General features: G+C 47.5%; 2 protein-coding genes across 3 annotated transcripts in view; one reads left to right on the top strand and one right to left on the bottom strand.

The window, feature by feature from the left end:
• Positions 1–20,237, top strand: part of LOC105566085 — a 158,971-nt gene that overhangs the window by 24,560 nt on the left and 114,174 nt on the right. Inside the window, exon 2 of the mRNA XM_012019810.1 lies at positions 11,716–11,787. Coding sequence (XP_011875200.1) covers positions 11,768–11,787 — 20 coding nt within the window. The 5' untranslated portion in view covers positions 11,716–11,767. The remainder of the gene's footprint in view (positions 1–11,715; positions 11,788–20,237) is intronic.
• Positions 1–20,237, bottom strand: part of LOC105566084 (zinc finger protein rotund-like) — a 115,914-nt gene that overhangs the window by 11,596 nt on the left and 84,081 nt on the right. Inside the window, exon 1 of one of the 2 annotated variants that reach the window (XM_012019808.1) lies at positions 12,216–13,821. The exons of the other annotated variant lie outside the window; for it this stretch is intronic. Within the exon in view, the coding sequence (XP_011875198.1) occupies positions 12,216–12,425 (210 nt within the window). The 5' untranslated portion in view covers positions 12,426–13,821. Of the gene's footprint in view, positions 1–12,215; positions 13,822–20,237 lie in introns of those variants that run through there. 2 annotated transcript variants of the gene reach the window in all.

Raw genomic sequence — 20,237 nt, 5'->3', positions numbered from 1 at the left:
CTCGCAGCCTCTTGATCGATTCGATTACAAACAGTCGCTGAAACGCATCGATGAATAATTCGACGGTAGACACAGAGGATGCGCGAATATTTGGATGATAATGACGGAGAAGATAATTTTTACGGCGCTGGGAGGATCGAAACGGCGGCGGCGACCGGTTTCCGACCTCTTCTTTCTCGGGGGACTCGCCTCATCCTCGTCTACGACACGGCAGCTGGCAGGTGCCTGGGAGAATATCCGCCCGATTCTTTATCTACCCAATTATACAATCCCTTGTCTAATTGGCTAACCCCTGGACCACCCTAACGAAAAACAAGAACAATTGCCTGCGGATTCCACTTGACGCCGTCCGGCGACTTCCGTACGCCGTCATGCTCTTCACGCTCGATGTCTCCGTTTCCTCGTATTACGCAATTGGGCAGCGTTGCGTAAAAATTATTTAACACGCCGATGTCGGTTTTACATAGATTAAGGGGATCCTAAAGCCGCTGGCGTACCCGATCAGTGTCGATAAGATAAGGAGACGGAATTGAAAACGTCAATTACCGACTTCGTGTTCACAATGCTAGAACTCGGCCCGTGAAATTTATAGCCAAACAATTTGCAACTTTTACGAAAACCTACATTGCACAGACCGAGATTTTGGATCGAATTCTGGCATCGCCAACACTATGGCTTTACTGACAATCTGACAGATGTTTGGCAGCGACCTTTTTCGAAAAAGCCTGCGACTATCTCTTTTTCTCTTCTTCTAGACTTGGATTTCTGGACTTGCGTTAATAAAAGTGATCTTTTTTTTTCTAGGCCATTAATCTTAGTTCTTATATGTTGTCCCTAGAGTATGCCGGTCTCATTTTGTATATACTTATTGTAGAATTTTTGTATCAAGCAAATATTGTCGTCAAGTGTACCAAAAATTAGTTAATTTTTAATTTTTTTTTCGCTTTTGATATAGATTCGATCAGCCTAGTCTACATTTTGCTGCGTACTTTAATTCCGTAAAAGAGTTTTGCATTTCTATAATGCCAATTAAAAGGTTACTTCTAACAAAGAATGTCGATAAAACAGACGGCTTTAGAATCCCCTTAAAACGCGGAATTACATGCCGCGCGTGTCCCCGTGAAACGTTGTCTTTTGAGATTCACAATACCGACCGAGATTCTGTCAGGTAACAATCGTAAAAGTTGCTTTTGTACGAGACGACAATTTTGATCGCAGACAAATTTGCTTTAACGGCCGATCTTTCTTTGTTGCAACTCGGCGTCGCGCTTTCAACGCAGTTGTCAGTATTTTACTGCAAATGCCACAGGATAATGATAAACGGCACTGCCCTAACGCGAGGAATTAAAACGCACGATCGTGTTTGAAACAATATACAGTAATTATGGACCGGGTTTAAGCTGGTAGTTGATTGGCCGCGAAGCCGCTATTCATTAAGCCCGCGGCCGCGCTCGTTGAGATCACCGGGAGCACAAACTCTAAACTGGTCATACTAAACTAGTCATTTATACGCGAGCCTCATAATCGGACATCACATTAGAGTTCACAATTCGGCAAAATAGTTTTGTAATCAGTACGATCGACCTTTGCGGCTTGGGTCCATCGCTGACCGGTAATTAGTGTTTTGCAACTAATTACACGTTACATTGGAATTCATTAGGCGATACCTGACCGGAAACCAGTAAAAATGTTCGATTACGTTTCCACCGGGACGTTTCCGCCAATCCAGATCTCTGCGGTGGTTAATCATTCACCGCGAAACAAATTATTCCAGCACAATTGGCGAAAACAGAACTTTATTTCCCGCTTCATCCTAAACGGAATTTTAACTGGGATTTAGACTAACTGCTCGATCGACAAAAATACACGGGGACAAATTTTCATCGGATACACCAGTTAAATGGTGTTTCCGATGGTTAATTTGTCCGATTAAATTATGGTTACATCCGATGAAATTTGTCCGACAAAAATTTGATCGGAAAACCGATCACATTTTTCATCGGATACATCCGTTTGTTATTGGATTATCCGATTACATTTTTCATCGGGTGTGCAATTTAATTGGATATATCCGTTACACAATTGGATTATCCGATTGTATTTAATCGGACATTTCAGTGAGTATTCGCTGTTTTCATAATCCACCGATTGACTTTTAGAGAGTAAGATGATAGATACGTTGTATACGGCGGGTGGTCTTGCCTTTTACAGAAAAGCTTTTCGAGTGCATTAACGGCGTTTGCTTATTAGGATGGTTGTGGCAATCGCAGCAGTAGTAACGCCAAATTCCGCGGAATCGATGCCCGCCTATGAAAGAATAACGCACGATCCAATTTCTGTTGGAAGCAATTCGAAACAGACGCAGCGGTTCATTCTCCCCATTCCTGCCATTCATTAACGTAGACCGTGGTTACTAGGAACGGTTTCAGAATCGCTTTAGCCTCGAGACGCGAACAAAAACCAAGCGGTAGCTCTACAGGAGAAAGAGTAATTAGTAAGAGAAGAGGAGAGATCAATGTGTGGAGGTTGCCTTATCCCCAGAACTGCACAGTGTTGCGCTCCGTGAAACGGCGCTCTGTGAAATAAACATTTACAAAGCGCAAAGCGCCTCTCTTTACGCGAGATAATATTTTATTATCTCGCAAAACGGGCGCGAGTAGATTTTATCGTCGTAAATTTTGCGCGTTTCATTGAGCGCTGTAGACGTTGCTTGAATGAAAATACATTTTTCTTCCACGGAAATTTCTCTATTCTACCTGCGAGGGTCGCTTTCGATCGTGATAATATTTATCACGCCAGAGGGTGCGTAAATGTAATACCGTCGCGGTAAAACACTGTTTGCGCATATCTGAATGACGAAATGGCTAGCGCTACGCAAATGCAAAAAGTATTGCAACTCGTAAGCAATTACGCAGAGAGAGAGAGAGAGGGGGGGGGCGCAAGCGAAAGAAAAAAGAGAAAGAGAGGGAGAGAATGGGTCGAGCGAATTCTGGACGGAATGTAACGTCGTTGTTTATGGACGTGAGGTGTGCTCGTGCGGTCTTCGGGTTAGAGCGACGCGAGCCAGACTCGTCAGCGAGGTGAAATAAAAACTGCCCAAAGGCATCCGCGCGAGCGGGAACGAGCGGTGGTCGGCGATGAGATGAGTGGTAAGGAAAAAGCAGAGAAAATTGATACGCGATGAATGGAACGCGCAGAAGAAGCACGAGCAAAAGGAGTCGCCGATCATTTTTCCCGTCGATGTTTCCGCGCTCGCGAGCGTGGAGGAACGCGTTCGTCCGCAACAATTGCCCGTCGTAAACGACGGCCTCTGCCCGAGTTCGCGTAGCCGAGCAGTGATTGAAATACGAAGGAAGCATATTTTCCTCGCTGATTATAAGCTTCACAGGGAACCACGATCCTCTCCCTTTTCGGGTCGATATAATTTCAGGGGACTTCATCATCCGCGCTCTATCCGATTTTTCTCCTGTTCTCCGCGCAGCGCCGTCCGCGTCGCAATTGATTAACAAAGAAAACAGAAATGAACCGACTCGGAAATAATATGTAAAATGTTAATATAAGCACACGCGTGTACGTCGCAAATAAACTACAGACGGAGAATATTGCCCCGCCGCGGAGGGTATGGATTTTTTGATAAATATTTCACTCTGTACTTCACCCGTAACCGGGATTCACCCTCTTGCAGTGCGCGTGTCGTCGGAGATAGAGGGGTTCGCGGCTGAAATCGGGAGATGGTATCCCTTGGCTATGATAACTGCGGAACCGGAATGCGGCTCCTAGGGAAGGATTTTTTTTCTATTAGCAATAGCTGCCGCGTACGCGTACACGCACACCCCGAAGGGCGAGATGCGATGGCCATCTGCGCCCCTCATAAAGGTGCATACGAACGCGTGCAGCCTTTTTCGAAGAGAATTGTTCTCGGGAGCCAACGTAGCCGGCATGCCGGTGTTTCGCCGCGACATTGTCGATCTTCGACAATTAAAATCACCGTCGGGACGAGACGAGAAAAAAATGAGGTAACCCGGGGGATTCAAGTTAAACTCTCCTAATGTCAAAGTGGAACAGGAACTGTACAGGGAATAAATGAATAGTAAAAATGTCAAATTGCCTTCCTCCTTCGACATCTTAATGCACGAAAATTCCCGATGCGGCCGACACCGGTTTCGATTTTCCGTTCGAAACGAGAAAAAGAAAAAGAGAGACAGAGAGGGACAGGGAAAATTATAAAAGGGGAAAGGAGCGAGAAACGACGGCGAACAGCACGAAGATAAAACGAAAAAGCGGAGCGCCGATATTCGTTCGGGAGAGGAGGAGGTGGAGGAGGAGGAGGAGGAGAAAAGGGGAAAAAAGATGGAGGCGAGAGGCGAGGCAAGAGGAGCGGGACCGCGCGAGGCGAGGAGGAGGATGCCGACGAGAGCGACGGCGCTAACGATTCCTTAATGAAAGCTGAAGCGGCGCGGCAGAAGGCTAGCCTCGTGTTTCGGAGCGCCCGGGTTCTTTTACGCCACCGGTCCCACCCTTTGTGCGTATATACGTGTATACGGGGTGTCTCTGACCAACCGTACTCTCGTACTCCGACGATAGACGCCGCGCGAGTTAGCGACGGCAGGGAATTATCGCGGACTGTTGGGCGAGAAGGCGCCTCTGTATCGCGAAATATTCGAGAGGCCGATCGAGCTCTTGCCAATTTTACGCGTGTCGCCGTTTGCGCGTCAATCATTTTTCCATAAGTCAGCATCGCTCTTACAATTATTATTTGCAATTAAAAGCGTGCCGTGTATGAAATTTATTATTACTAAAGCGTTACGGCAAATGAAATTAAACCCAAATTATGGGAAATGTATCTATTCCGTCGGTCAAGTTGCAATTAGACAAGTAAATACGGTGTAATTATGCACACGCACAAAATCCTGTAAATACAATATGTGTGTATACGCGTGTGTACTTAGATACTACGTGTACACATAGAATAAGTTTCATGCTTATGTACGTAGAAGTGAAGCACGAATACCTCCGTAAACGGAATATTTGGCCAGATGAATCACAAGTTTATTCGCGCATGATTTTCATCCAGACTTCATTCTAATTAATGTTACGTAGTTTGCTCGCAGCAATAAGCTTCAGCTCGCGCGAAATATACTATATGTATATGCGCAGGACTCATATTTACCTAATCTTAATACGACTTTAACTGTTTCATAAATTGCGTACGCCATTTTTCTAACAGAGGCCTAAAAAGGACAATAAAATCGTCGCGGAGAGAATACAAAGACAGTTTATACTAACACAAACGTGCAATCTGTGGATGAAATGTATACCAAGTTTAATTTTGCGCTTTCCATGTGCCACGTATCTTATCATATCTTATATTTGACGTCTTATTTTCGGCGAATTTATCCATCTCTGAATATCTTGTAACAGCTAGACACGGATAACTCGTCGAAAATCAATAATAAGTCCGGGAATTAAATCTAAACGGATTTTCCAAACGACGAGCATTTCGCTGCGGATTCTGGGCAGTTCCAAGTACCAACTTGCAATCTAATTTTCATTATTATGAATATTTCTTTTCATCACGGTCGGGAGATAAAAGAAGAAATCCCCCCTCCCCCCGTTCTTTCTCACCCTCTGTTTCTGTGTCTTTTTTTTTTCTTTCGTAAGTACTAGAAATAGAAACGCGTGTGAGTGCTACTATCTCAACTTCGTCGAACACGACGCGTTTTTATAACTTCCGTAGGAGAAATATAGTATCCTGTGTCCCCTCGGGGAAGAAAAGGGTCTCGCGCGCTTAATATATGCCAGAAATTTTTATTTTCTATTTAAGACCGCGCGAGCGAACGTGAGATACGCTTTCTGGTCGAATCCACTCGAAGTTATCAAAACATGTCGGCTCGGAAACGAGAAACAAACGCGCCGCGCGATAGGCGACACAATTTATATTGCGCAATTTAGCGAAGATAGCTTCCAAGTCGAAGATAAATTAAATAATCAAATTATCTGACGTAATACTAAATAGATGTCAATGTCCAAATAATACTCGAGAAATACTAGAGCGAAAAGTGATTCTATTAGCGTAATTGGTGGAAAAGCGAGCGTGTGCGAAGGCCCGTGTTGCCGTACGAAGAATTTTCAATTCTAACGACACAAGTTTTCAAACATGAGACGGCGATCGCGAAGCAATTTGCATGGAACTTCCAAAAAATCCGCCTCTCCCTAGACGCTCGTTACCGGAATTAATTCTCCTGTCGATTTGCGCTGGTTTTCGTTATTTTTCCCATTGTGCAAAGCACTGCATTGCGCTTCGTTCCGTTTCTCCCGAGTTTCTCTGCAATTTTCTACGAAGCGGACGACGTGCATTCGGGACAAAAGGACTTTTTCCAGTGCATCGAGTTACGCGATCTCGTCGACGTACAAACGAAACGAGACTACCCCCGGTGACGAAAGAGTTATTAAAACGCAGTACCGAAGTGAATTAACGATATTCCTTTTCGCGGCCTTCCTCCCTTTTCACCGCAACTTTAGCTGAAAGCTCGTGAAAAGCGAAGGGTGTTTCCGTTTGATAACAAAATACGATCTACATTAGCGAGTCGCGCGAGCCCACGGAGGAGGTGCTCGAAAGTAACAGTTTCAGAAAGCCGCTCCGGACCACGGTCTTACATACAGGTCTGGAAACTCCGCTGGTGGGGGGGGCTGTTAGTTTCTAAGCCAAAATTAGTTTGCGCTGTGTGTCGCTGCCATCGGCCAGTGTAAGGTAGCTTTGACTCTATCATAAAAGTTTATTACCCGTTTTGCATTTTGGGACTACGCAAGAATTCGTCATTACGGGCTATCCAAGACAATTGGTTGTTGGTATGTACACTGAGCCAGGCGCTAGTGTTGAGTTTAATGGCCATGTCTCCACCTTTACAGCACTTTGCGATAACAGCGACACGCTGGTGACAAGATCGCGCGACTGCGAATGGCTGAAATTTTGACACACCCCCGCCACGAAAATTTGCCCTGAGTTTCCAGACCCGTATGTAAGACCCGCGGGCTCCGGACAAAACGCGTAACGCCGTTCGAATCGAGCGATGAAATCTGCCACAATATTTCGACAATTTTCCAAATCGACGAGAATCAGAGATCCCGAGGAGATCCTTGCTTTCTCACAAGACGAACAAGAGCCGCTGGAGAAAGACTTTTTAACAGGTCAAGTTTCAGAATCTCAGTGACGCACAAATGGAATTACTCGCCGAATGCGAAGAAAAGTATAGAGCTCCCGCTCCCCTCTATCCCCCCCTACCCTCCAATTCCCACTTCCCGCTTCCCAGCCATCCCTTTTCAATCCGCCGGCGCGCTCCTTCCTCACCGGCCATTCAAGATTCGCCCCCACCATCGAATGAAAGATGAGGAGCGAGGAGGAAAGTGAGAAAAGGGGATGGGGGAGAAAGAGAGGAAGAAGAAAGAGGATGCCTCGATACACGGGGAGTCGATCGTATCGTTTATTTTTGTACCCCGAGCAGATTATCTTTTTCGTTTTCCAGCGGGCCGCGCGCCTCGCAGAAGCCCTTATTGTGACAGCGTTATTGTCGTACGGTTCTGGAAAATTGCGCACTGTGAAAGCATTCTTAAGACAGGCGGCCTCACGGAATCCCCCGTTTCCTACGGATATCTGGGACATGCCGCGTTCTTACGGAGCGCAACAAGAAGACCGATCGGGATCGATCAACGTTGATTTTCTTACGACTTACATCGCGCTTTATTTCATTTATTTCCTCTCGTATAGAGCGGTACCTCCCTCCCCTCCCCCCCCCCCTCCTCCCCCGTGTATTTCATATCCCGATACCGCGCCTTTCATCCGCCGATTCTCGGACTCATTCTCGGCGCGCTTCAAGTTGCGTTAAGAAAATCTATTCGACGATACAATCAGCCTACAGCGAGACACTGAAAATCTTCACTCTATATACAATAGGACGATTAGAATAACCTATTTGCATCCTCCCCTTTCCTTATAACTCCTGTACATGCCTTTAGGCTGATAGAAAAATATGTAGTATTTGAAACTGTTGCATAGTAAAATAATTATAGTCAGGAATATCATTTTTATAGTAATTATTACTATGACATTAGCAATAGCAACCGTATAGACACAGTGATGCCAACTAATTAAAAAATTTACTATAAAATATAAGCTTTTAACTATTATTCCGTTAAAATATCCAGGTAACGAATAGTAAATCAGCTAATTATTTTTATATAGTAAATACAATCACAATAATAGTAAATTTAGCTACTTTTCTATCATCCACCTTACTGATCACGTGGTAAACAAAAGTGAAGTGGTTCGGAATGTCCTCACTAGAGGGACGCGCGGTACAAGGCTTTCTCGTAAGAAGAAAACCGCTTAGGGTGTTATAAATACGGATAAGTTTACGCATTCGTGTGAGATTACTTATCTTTTCTTCGAAACGTGCTATCTTGTACTATTCTTTATGAGTGCAAAGTGACGTAACCAATGAACATAGTGAACGCAATGTACATATAATAAAAAGCGGGGAATATTACTTCCAATATAAATACGATTATTACTATTACATATAGTTATTCGAAATTTTACTTGTGGTTGTTATTGCAATATTTACAGTACACCCTACCAAATGAAAAGCTCGTTTTCGTTTATGGCAACCATATCGTAAGTCGCATGGACCAATATTGTGTCTACTATAATACATTGGTAGGTCAGCCATAACTTACGTAGTAGGAAGAATTAGAAAAATGTGGTTGGCTCCTAAAATAACTGTAAATTATGGTGAGATTGTGGTAACTGTCAGTTTAGGCTTATTTGTCGCTTATTCTGTCTTCTAACGTCGATGACCAGACACATCGCACAACGAAATTTCCGACTTCTGACATAATTTTCACGTCTCTAATCTGACGAATCTTGTAAGTTTTTATTATAAAAAAGCACCTAATTTCATTTTCCGTTACGCAAGATCCTTATCTTAATTTAGTTCATCTGTTGTCTTTCTGTCCTTCAGACATTTGTAGGCACTTTTGTAGGTTCGTTACCTGAAACGTTGCGATTTATTACAATAAAGAATTGCCAGTAAGGTCGTTTCCACACTTATTCAAATTCTTGATTCCTCGACTGGCGTCACTAAGTTGCCATTGGAATTAAGAAAATCTACACGTTTTCCCAGCGAATTTAATTCCACCAGAAGGACGTGGCGGAATTCAAACAGAAATCATTTTAGATTTCATTCCGCATCAATTTCCATACACCGTCCCTCCGCAACAACCCGCGCTCTTTTATTTATTTCCGCGGCAATTAATAGTAACAGATGAGAAAAGGCGCGCGGTCGGCTTTGTTTCCTAGCGCGACGAGTTCCTCGTCCCGCGAGTCCGCCCGAAAAATTCCGAAGAACTAGCAGAGATCGTATTACACCGATTTACATTTATTCATGGCTCGAGCGTGATAATCTGATCTCTCTCTCCCGGAGCCTGGCGATGCCGCGCGCATTTTAGGAGCAAGGATGCCTAATTCGATCCCCGTAATCCTCTCGCGAGAGACAACGCGCCCGCGCGACGGGGCGCTACGAAACTTACTGCAGGAGAGCAGTTAAGAGTGGATTGACTTTTTACGGGCTCTCGTGGACTAAGCCTGCGAATATCGCCCGTTCCAAGGCGACCTTTTATCATAACAGTTTCCTTTTATTGAGCATAAATAATAATTGTCCGCGTGCCGTTACGCGAGGCGGTTTGCGTTACGCGCTCGGGTCGAATGATTTGAGAACGAGAAGGCTTAGGCGTCGCTTCGTTCCAACCACGTATGCTCCAACGATCTCCGCGAGTTTTAATTGAAAAAGCTACACAGCGGCGATCGCAAGATACAGATCTTGCGGATATCGATGAGATATTTCCTCCACTTGTTAAAAATTGATAGCCTGATGTCCCCCCTCGGCCTGCGTCGTCAATATTCATGCGAATCGTGTGCGACGGCAATGTTAATCGGTCGTTTATATTTCACGGTATTTCGACGCGCTCAATTTATTATAATCATTCGTAACAATTCCCCATTCACATTTTTAGCCTAAATGCCAATCGTATACATGACCGTTGAACGATGAAGCGAGCAGAAATGTGTCAATTTTCGATTGGGCTGAATCTTTTATGCCTCCATAATATTCGCGTGAATCGACGCGCATTTTCACCTCAGCAAACTACGCGCCGCCGTTAAGCCTCGTGTCCGCGATCCAAGGGCCAATCGACTGGCAGCTTTTCCGTAAAAGACGCATGTTGGATTGGCTACACATTTCTCGGAACTGGAACTTGGACACGAGGCTTCGCTAGCGGTCTTGAAACGGAGCTGAAATAGCACACGGTCGCACAATTAAATTGACAGTCAATTTAATTATGCTAACGCGCATCTTTGTGCGGAATCACCGTAACAGATATTAGGAATATAAACGTTGCGAAAAATGTTAAGAAATGAAAGTTATAATTTTCGTTGCACCCTTGCTCCAAAATTCTCATTCACTGCGCAATCTCGGGCGACATTTGTCTCGCAAGATTTTTGTTTAGCAACTCCGCAGCTCGTCCCAGAGAAATAAAGAAAGAAATGAGAGAAATAAGCATGTCGAGTTAAACCCTCAGCGTCAAAGTTGCAAACTATAATCCTCCCTTTTATAGACACCATTTTATCATAATTGGCTTTCAACGGCAGTTCGTTCGAACGCTACTTCGAACACCGTTAATTCGTAATTCTTCGCGCATCGAGAACAAAAAATTCGGATCGCAAGTTGTAATTGTAAGTGAAATATAAGTTCACGTGGAAAAAGAACGCGATTATTCGTCAGAGAAGCGAACCGATACATTTCTAACTCGATGACGTTCTCGTCTAATTCGTCCGAGCAAAAGAGACCTTTTCTCGACGCGAGCCCGCGGACTAGTCGCGTGCCCCTTCGCGAGTCTCGCGATCCGATAAAATTTCGTAACGCGAGATCGAATAACGTGCGTCGCGTTGAAAATTCGCGGCTGACGCCAATCTCATTCGGGCGCTTTATGGGCCTGTTCCGCGGCTATTGTCGCGAGGAATTGACGAACATCCGCGCCGTTTCATTTTTCATAGTCATCAGCGCGCAAATAATACCGCGATACGACTCGGACGTCATCGCTCCTATATTCCTACATTTACATTCATAATTTTGCGCATAACTTGGCGATCTGCGATTTTGCATATTGTATGATTTCATTTAATTGGCTCGCACGGGCGTGCTCTTTTCTCAGGCTGGAGAAGGCTTATCGAAGAGTCTATCAAAATTGCGTTCTCAGCGGTTTGAAATATTAATGCGAATCGCGCGCGCTCGGTTATTGCCGAATGATCGAAAAGCCGTACGATGTATTGCGCCGCGGCACCAAGTTGCCGAGAAAATCTCCAGCGTGAAATACAATTTCTCGCCGTGTCGTTCCGCAGTTAAAGGCGGCTGAAAAAGTTACGCAAGCTCCCCCCCCCCCTCACATTTGTGTCGAACTTTTCATCAATTTCGCGGATTTAATGCCGACACGTTTAGCGCCGTAAACGCGCGCGCTTGTAGTCCGAGGCATATTTTAATTTGGGATCACAAGAATGTTGATTGACGAGACGTGTTGTGATATTCGCGAATAATTAATTGTCAGCGTCGCGCGCACCCGCGGGATTTGCAGCGCAACATATTTACGCGTTGTTACTTGTTTTAGATTTGAGCATCGTGCCGCCGAGGGTCTACCACGCGCATGATTGCCACACAACATGAATGTCGGGCAAAAGAGGTAAGTGAATAAACGTGGACTCGACCGAGCGCACACATGTCGAGCCGTACGCCACTTTCCTCCCAAAGATACTTCCTTTCGCTTGATTTCGCGCAGTCTTAAATCACGCCCGTGATTCTCGCGCGCGAGAGCCTCCGGTTGTCAATGTTCGAAAAAAAAGGGACGAGTGGCGCGGACAAATTGAGGACTTTGGCGCGCGCGCGCGCGGTTTAACCCGGTCTTTTAAAAAGACGAGAGAATGAATGTCTCCAAGTTGCGGAAATTGCATTTGCATCAATGTACAGAGGCCACGGAGCTGCGCAGAGTCCTCTGACCCCTGGCCGCGAGCGTCGTCCCTCCCGGAAATCTTGGCTAAAGCTGACCCCCCCTCGGGTCGGGCGAGATCGCGACGCGGAATTGGGTCCCGCGGACGCGCGCGCGTGTTTTACCTTCTCGTCCTCGTGCGGCGTGGGCGGCGTGGGCGGCGTGTACATTCGCGGCGCGTAGTCGCCGATCGAGGAAGCGCCGCCGGTCGAGGAGCCCTGGCTCCTCGGCGGGCTGAGGTCCGGGATAGCGGCGTGATAGTCCTGGTGGAGTCCGTGGGTGGGCATCACCCCCGCGGGCACCACGGGACGGTACTCCATCGCGCGCACCTCCATGCCGATCGTGGCCGGTCCCTCGGCCGCGGTTCCGCCGCGGCACCGCTACCACGGGTCTCCAATCCCGCGTCTTCAGCCTCCTCGTCGTGGTCGCGATCCTCCTCCACCTCCACCTCCTCGTCGTCGTCGACGGCGTCGTCGTCGTCGTGGTCGCCGTGGTCGTCCGGCGGCGCAGGACACGCGCGGAGGAACGCGCGGGGCTGACCTTGACGTGTCCCGCACTTTCAAAGTCTCAGCTGCTGCGACGACCTTGCACGACGTCGCGGCACCGCGCGATCTCGCGGCTCATAGCGTCGATCTCTCGGCGGAACCGGCGGGACGGGACTCAGCGGTGTTCCGGCGCGGCACCGGCGCGGCAACGATTCATCGATCTTCTGTCCGATCCGCGACGGCGGTCCCGCTCATCTCCCTCGATCGCGCGCGCACGCCTCGCGGGGGTGGCACGCGCGAGCAACGCGGCCGCGACTGAGGATACGTAGTATTTAAAGGGGGACCGATGCGGGAGGAGGAGGGTGGGCGAGAAGACACGGGTGAGAGGCAGGACGGGTACGCGCACTCGCGGACGGTGTTCACACTCTCGTCGTCGAACGCGTAATGTTCGCGCGGCCGATTTTCACGCGCCGGTCGGACGAAAAAAATAACAAAGCCGAACAAGGCGGGAATCACCGACGGCCAGGATAACGTTGTCCTCGGTGTCCGGTCCTCCGGACGTTATCTTGCGCGAAACGAACTCTCGGGTGACGGAAATCGGAGCGCCGGCGGCTAGAGCGGCTACGGGCTCCTACGGCTGTGCGATACACTCCGTTCTCTCCGCTCGGCTGTGCGTGTGGCTCCGTGTGGCTACCTCAGGGTGATGCTCACCCCTTGGCTACTTTTTGCCGACTGAATGTTTTGCGCCGCCGTGGCGGCCCTCGGAACGGCCGGAGCGTGCACTATCCCCACCAGGGGCTTCTCTCTCACCAAGCCGCCGGCTAAGCCGAGCGCGCTACGACGGCGCGCCGTCTCGCTCGCTCCTGCGGCCGTCGCGCGTACAGCCGACCGCCCCACCACCGGCGAGAGAGGCCGCCGCTTCTCTCCCTACGACGACGACGACGGTGGACGGCGACGGCGACGGCGACGATGACAACGACGGCGACGATGGTGGAGCGACCGAGAGGCCGAGCGTCGAGGCTAGGCGCATACGTGAGAGAGGCACGGAGGGATAATTAAGCGGGTACATCGCGTCCTCCGTACCACCGTCTCTCTGGTTCACGCGCCTTCTCTCTCTCTCTCCCTCCCTCTCCTTTTCTCTATCCTCGTCCCGCCGCTCTCTGTCTCCCGCCGCTCTTTCGAACCACCGCGAGATCACTCCGTCCTCGTCGCTCGCTCGTGTCTCCATCCTCCCTGCGTCCTCTCCCCCCTGCCAGCTCCTCCTCTACTTGTCTCACGCTTCTAGACCGGCGTCTATTTTACGGGTGCGAGGTTACTCCGTTACTCTATCCCCGGATAGAGCCCAATGAGGACCGTCACGAGTAATCCTTTTTTTTTCCGCGCGGCGATCGAACAAAAAAGAAAAGAAGTCGCGTTTCTGGAGCGTCGCGTCGCATCGGTCGGCCGGCCGGTCGGTCGGTCGGTCGGTCTGTCGGTCTGTCGGCCAATCGATCGGGATCGCGGAATGTCGAAGAGCACGTGTAATTATCGTGCAATCAGTAGGGAGTTCGCGAACCGTCCGCGGGCATCCATAAATCAGAATAATAGTACGCGATCGCTCGATACCACCCGTCATTATCCCGTTGTTTACCGTCTCCGCTGGGTATATCGCTTCCTCCGCTCGCGGAAACGAGCGTTTTCTTTTCAAGAAACTCGTCCGACGGTATTACATTTTTCATACAAAGTATGATTCCGATGTTTTCCCGTATAAATCGGCGCCTTTCGACAGACGCCGGAGGGAGGGCGGAGGAGAGGGGGGAGAAACAAGCTAGTTTGCAACCGGACAGCGGTCGAGCGGGAGAAAAAAAACTCACTTGACTTCGTCTAATAGTCGAGCAGCAAAGGGGGAAAACGGGAAACAAGTAGCTCTAAAAGTGCGTCGTTACTTGTTCACGTCGCGGGTATATTGCTATAAATCGGGATAAACACTCGGCGGTTAAAGCGACAGTAATTAAGCGGCGATACCTGCGCCCTTCCGCCCCGTTTCACCCTTTTCGGTCCTGCGCGCAGCGTCGGCACGAGTCGAGTTCGAGCGGGCGATTTACGAACCGCCGCAGAAGCGGCCCCCGGTCGTATCGGCCAGAAGATATAAATACTCGGCGAAAATTTCGCGTTGTCGCGCAGCCAGGCGACGCGTGAGAAAGTAATCTCTCGTTCTCGCGCCTAATCGCTTATTTGCGTTTGCGTCCGCGAGCAGCAGAAATTGCCGCGCGGGAGAGAAGGGAAGGAAAGAACGCGCGCGCGACGGCCGCCGCGACGCGATGCTAATCGATTTGTCTGAAGAACAGAATACGCTTTTTGTCGATTTTTCGACCGGGCCGAGAACTCGCGACGTGAAACCTGTTCCCCGCGTGATCGATCGCTTATGGAATGTGAACTTTACCTCGTCTAGCCGAACTCTCTTGCCCGCCCGCCCGCCCGCGCGCGCGACCGAGCAACACGTAATGGATGCGCATCCACGTTGACACCGGCGATAATTATGGCGATAATTAATTAATCACGAGTCGCACGCGTACACGCGATTTTATCTCGCCCGTTCCCACCCGCCCGTAAACTCACGCGACGTCCTTTCTTTTCGGAACACGTCGAAGAAGAGCACTGTTCTTACTCGACTCCATGTGCGTCACTTGCACTTTCGACAGACTTACGGAGTCTCAATAGTCTAGTTTACACCGATCGTTTCATTTCAGCCGATCAGCCAATGACTAAATCTATTTACTAGTTATTTACTACTTGATACGGGAACGCGTAGTCTATTCTTACTATATGTCTACGGTGTATACGTACTCATCAAAGCCGCACTACCACACATACAACTTTTCTCTCATTGGTCTGCCCAGAGCAATGTCGGATGCGCAGAAGGGATCGACGCAAAACGAAACAAATGACGGAATGGATCTAACCTAACCTAACCTATTAGTTATACTGTGGTATAACTAGCACGTTCACCCTCCGTCGCTCTATTTCGGTCCCGATCATGTCATCCCGACCAACGACATATACAGAGTGTCTGATAAGTAACTGATCAATCGAAATATGTAGGTAGATTAGGGCAAACTGAAGAGAAAAGTCAGATACCATGATGCAAAATTCGCAATAGTTATTGAGTTATTAATTATTACGTCTGAGCGAATGAGCGCACGTAAAGAAAGAGGAGCAAAAAGAAAAAAGAAAGAAGAAGCATTCTAGGTTGCAGAGCGATAAAATACTATCATTGCCAATGAAAAAAGGTTAGGTAACAAGCTACAGTGAGAAAGCAGTAGATGCAAATCAACCATCTCTGTCTCTAACTTCCGGCTTCACCCGCTCTCTAGCAATATATACGCTCTCTAGATATGATATGCTTGACTGGCAATGCTCGATATTTCGAGATATCAAAATGTTCTGGCATTCCTGCCTATGTGTGTACGGTCGAGGTCAGAAAGGTTGTCCGACGGTGTACAAGGAATATTCCTATGTATCATTGTACAAATATTTGTACGTATCATTCCTTTGCTCTAATAACGTGTCGCTGGACGTGAGCAAAAGCTGTAATCTCTCGCATAATAGACGGTATTTCCGAAATTTCTCATACAACGCCGGACAACCTTTCTGACCACAATTGATCAGTTTAGTCGACCTTAACTGGCACTTGTTTAATAAATTAAAAATATAACGTGCGACGTTTCGACCACGGGTTTGGGTCCTTATCAAGCACAAATTCTTAGACATTAATCGAGTCATTGCAGTATGTAATTGAACGGTAAAAAAATTATAACAAAGTTGAGTCATGATTATAAAATCGACGGCACAAAATAAAATATAAAACGTGGCGTTTCTACATTCTTCAAAAATAATTAGACGCGCTTAATAGCAATATCGTAACATCATATAATTGCCGTAACGATTGTCTGCGGATCGATATCACGACCAAGAAACTCCCGCCTTCAATGAAAAGATAAGAAGTTTTTCTACATAAATTTTTAAGCACCCCTAAAAATTTGCGTAAACTCTCTCGGCCGAAACTTCCGCCGAGTTTCCCCGCTTGTTATTCGAGAAACGGCGCGTCCTTGGACCAGCCTCCGCACCGTATTCCACCAGCGCCGGTCCGTAATTACTCGAATTTTCTCACTCGACTTAAACAGTCGACTCTCGTTCGCTCCCAGCCCGAGGATGGATGGATCGTTCGCGTCGAGGAAAACGCATCGTCATACGTGGTTGCCTTCTGTTGCCCGACACTCCTCACCCTCGGCCCGACGCCGAAAAATCCGCCCGGGTGCAAGGTGACGCATCATTTTCCTTACATGGCGAGGGATGCCGGAGCCATCGCCTCTCTTCCGCTCGTTCCGTAAACTGGATTCGGGGATAATCTTTTCGCACTGTAACGGAACACGTGGACCGCCTCTGCCCTGACGAGAGTCGAAATTTGTCAAACGCGCCGGGTTACGTCTCCATAAACGTGGCTCCGATTCTCACCTACCTTCCCTTTGTCGGCGGGAGAAACAGCTATTATTTCGTATCTCTGTACCAGGTCACGAAGCATGCGCTCCCGATACGCGAATCGGCGAACCTCGACGAGGAACAGAAAGAACGCCGTTCCCGCGCTCGCGAGCAGCAAACAGGATGATGGGGGAAGTGAATCGGATTAGGAGTTGAAGATTTGCAGCTCTTTGAAAAGTGATGCCGATCGGACGTAAAACTAGCTGCCGCTCGACGAGGAGTAAGTTGGCGCGAGTTGTGCCGGTGAACGACTTTCGAATTTAAAACCCGATCCGCCCTCCTTGATACAGGCCCTTGATCTTGATTAAAGATCTTGATTTTAAAGATCAAAAAAGCCCAACTTTAAACGCCACCGAGAAAAAGAAACGTGTCGTGTTTCGTTTTTGCTTTCCGAGGCGTCGCAATGACTCAATTAGTTTTTCCCTTCATCCCGAACTCTCATTTTTTCAACTTAATCCATCCCCTCCCCCAGTCTCTCTCTCTCTCTCTCTCTCCTCCCCTCTCTCTCGGTTTTCAGCCGATCTGTCTGCGGTTGACCGACTTTTTTGCGACACGTTCTAACCACCCGTTGTTGATGTCACCTGCCCCTTTTTTTCGAGACCAAACTGTACTTCTCAAGCCTCTTTTTCCACCCTCTGTCGCGTTAACTTCTACTTTTTTTCCCGCGTGCCGACACTTACGAACAGTCGGATGTATTGACGCGAATGGCTCTAAAAAAAGAACGTGGAGTGGAACAGCGGATTCTAATAAGGGGAGACGAAAATGGGAATACGCCTGGAGCAGAGGGTGCGGGCATACACGAGCCACCCTGTTTGTCGTTGGATATTTAAGTGTCGGATCAATCAAAACTGATTTTCGTTCTATTTTTCTTTTCCTTTAACACAGCCGTTAATTCGTTTCACACAAACGACACGCACGACCACGATGCAAAGTAATTACATCTACAGATAATCAGTGCGTTTCAAACGATGGTATAGAAAATTATAATTAGTTACGTTCTTTCAATCTGTTAGAAAAATATACGTTAGTTTACTTAGTATACATTTTACTAGTAAAATGTATGGTGAACTTTCAAAAAAACTCTCATAAAGTTGTTCAAAATGCCACGTTGTCCCACGACTACACGATTTTCAGGGTAAATTTGAAGGGAAAATTCTCCCCGTGTAGGGGAAACGCCATTGCTTTAACAAGATTATCGTTACATATACTCGATACGAAGCGATACTGCGTCTTTTGGTCGGTAAATAAATAATTAAGACACCATTAGACACTCGGGCATAAGGACTTCGCGATTGCTTTGTTAAGGCCGGAGATTAAAGCGCCTTTTCAATTAAATGAATAACCCAATTTGCGTGCGCAGTATTGTGAAATGTTCATGGAACTGCCGTAGAATACTGATCGCCGCGCACCGTGAAGTCTCAATTTAAGCGAAGACTTTGCGCAACTTTTGCCACAACGAGGCGAACCGTGACAGAAAACGACGGACTTTCCCGAACCCGCGACGATAATTGTCTGGTTATTCGCGCGATGACGTATCGCGAGGCGCAAACAGGGAGGGGGCGACCGAATTCGGAAGGCAGAGGGAGGAAGAATAGGTTTAAAAAAAGGCCAATTTTTCGGAAGCGGGGCCCCTGCGCGCGAGTCAAGCGGAAAGAAACCGTACGCTTCGGCTCACGGCTGCCATATGTCTGCGTTTCTGAAGCATTTTCGCGCTAGGACACCTCTCTCTCTCTTTGAGGACGCTGTGCGTCCTTCGATCGAAATGCACAGCGTGCGAAGAGACCCATTATTCAGACTTATCGTTGCGTTATATCTTTAATTCCTTTCTGTACACACATAGTAAACATTAAGCTATTGTGCCATGTGCATACAATTTCTCGCTCACTCTTATGTCATTTTGGGCAAGTCCAGAAATATTCGAAATCACTTTTATTTTCCCAATCATTAAGCATTGTAAAAACTATCTAACAATTAAGAGAGATTTTAAACAGAAGAATTAAAGTGTCTAAAAAAATCAGGGTGTCCAGCAAACTAAATGAAAAAGTTCCCTGACTTTTTCAGGCTTTCCAGGGGCCGGAATTAATTTTTCCCTGACCGTTTAGTGTAACTTTCTTCAAGATGCATAATTTGCGTACATCTGTATGGTAAATCAAGTAAATGTTAAATGACGAAGGCCTTGAAATATTTTTCCCAGGAAACAAAAGTCCGGAATTTAAAATTCCGGAGCTTAAAATTTAAATCCCTGACAATTCCCGGTTTTCCAGATTTCCCCGACCACTGGACACCCTGAAAACTTATTATGCATCTAAATTGTCGCATGCTTATTTCTCACAAGTTTATTAAATACAATATTTTAAATAATCTTTTCTAATTGCCGGCGTGCATATATAACTTGTGACTGTTCTTATTAATTCACCGTTTGATTTCTGATGAGCATCGCGCAAAATAGCTGGTGAAATTTTCGCGATTCATCCGCACCGGGTGCGCACGGAAAGGCGAGCAAAAATCTCTCGAAGCTGCGCAACAGTCAAAGATAGAAATAGAAGATTGTCCGTTCCCTCCCATCGCTCTGAGCGACTTAAACTCCTAAATCATTTGTACCGAGGTATCATGGTGTGATATCTTGTCGCGGATGAGCCGCGGGCAGCAAGAAAGGAGAGAAAGGGAAGGAAAAAGAAACGGGAGAAAAGAGGGCGAAGCACGGGCGGTGCCGACAGGCGCGGTAGAATAGACAGATAGAAATCGCTTTTAAGGTGTCCGCGTAAGTAGGCGCCTTGGCACGTTTCATTATGATTAGGCGCGACCAAGCGTGGCGCGAAACGGCGCGGCGCAGACCATTCGGTCGCCTGGCCTCACTTCCAATATACCGAAAAGCAGCCGAGCGTGGATCGCGGCCGTTTTGCGTCTTCGGGGGGACCGTAACCGATCGGATCGGCGCGCGGATTGTCCCCGTCGCCGATCCTGAACGTGTCGCGGAAACCGTGCAACCTCGTCACGAGTCCCACGTCCACGCGATCGCCTGCAATAACGCCGACAATAATAATAACAATCTGCGGGATATGAACGAGAGAGAGAGAGAGAGAGAGAGAGAGAGAGAGAGAGAGAGAGAGAGAGAGAGAGAGAGAGAGAGAGAGAGAGAGAGAG

The sequence above is a fragment of the Vollenhovia emeryi genome, unplaced genomic scaffold (assembly GCF_000949405.1).
Source record: "Vollenhovia emeryi isolate VEMERY1.0 unplaced genomic scaffold, V.emery_V1.0 DF939147.1, whole genome shotgun sequence".
NCBI lineage: Eukaryota > Metazoa > Arthropoda > Insecta > Hymenoptera > Formicidae > Vollenhovia > Vollenhovia emeryi.
This window is presented reverse-complemented; position numbering and strand designations above follow the sequence as displayed.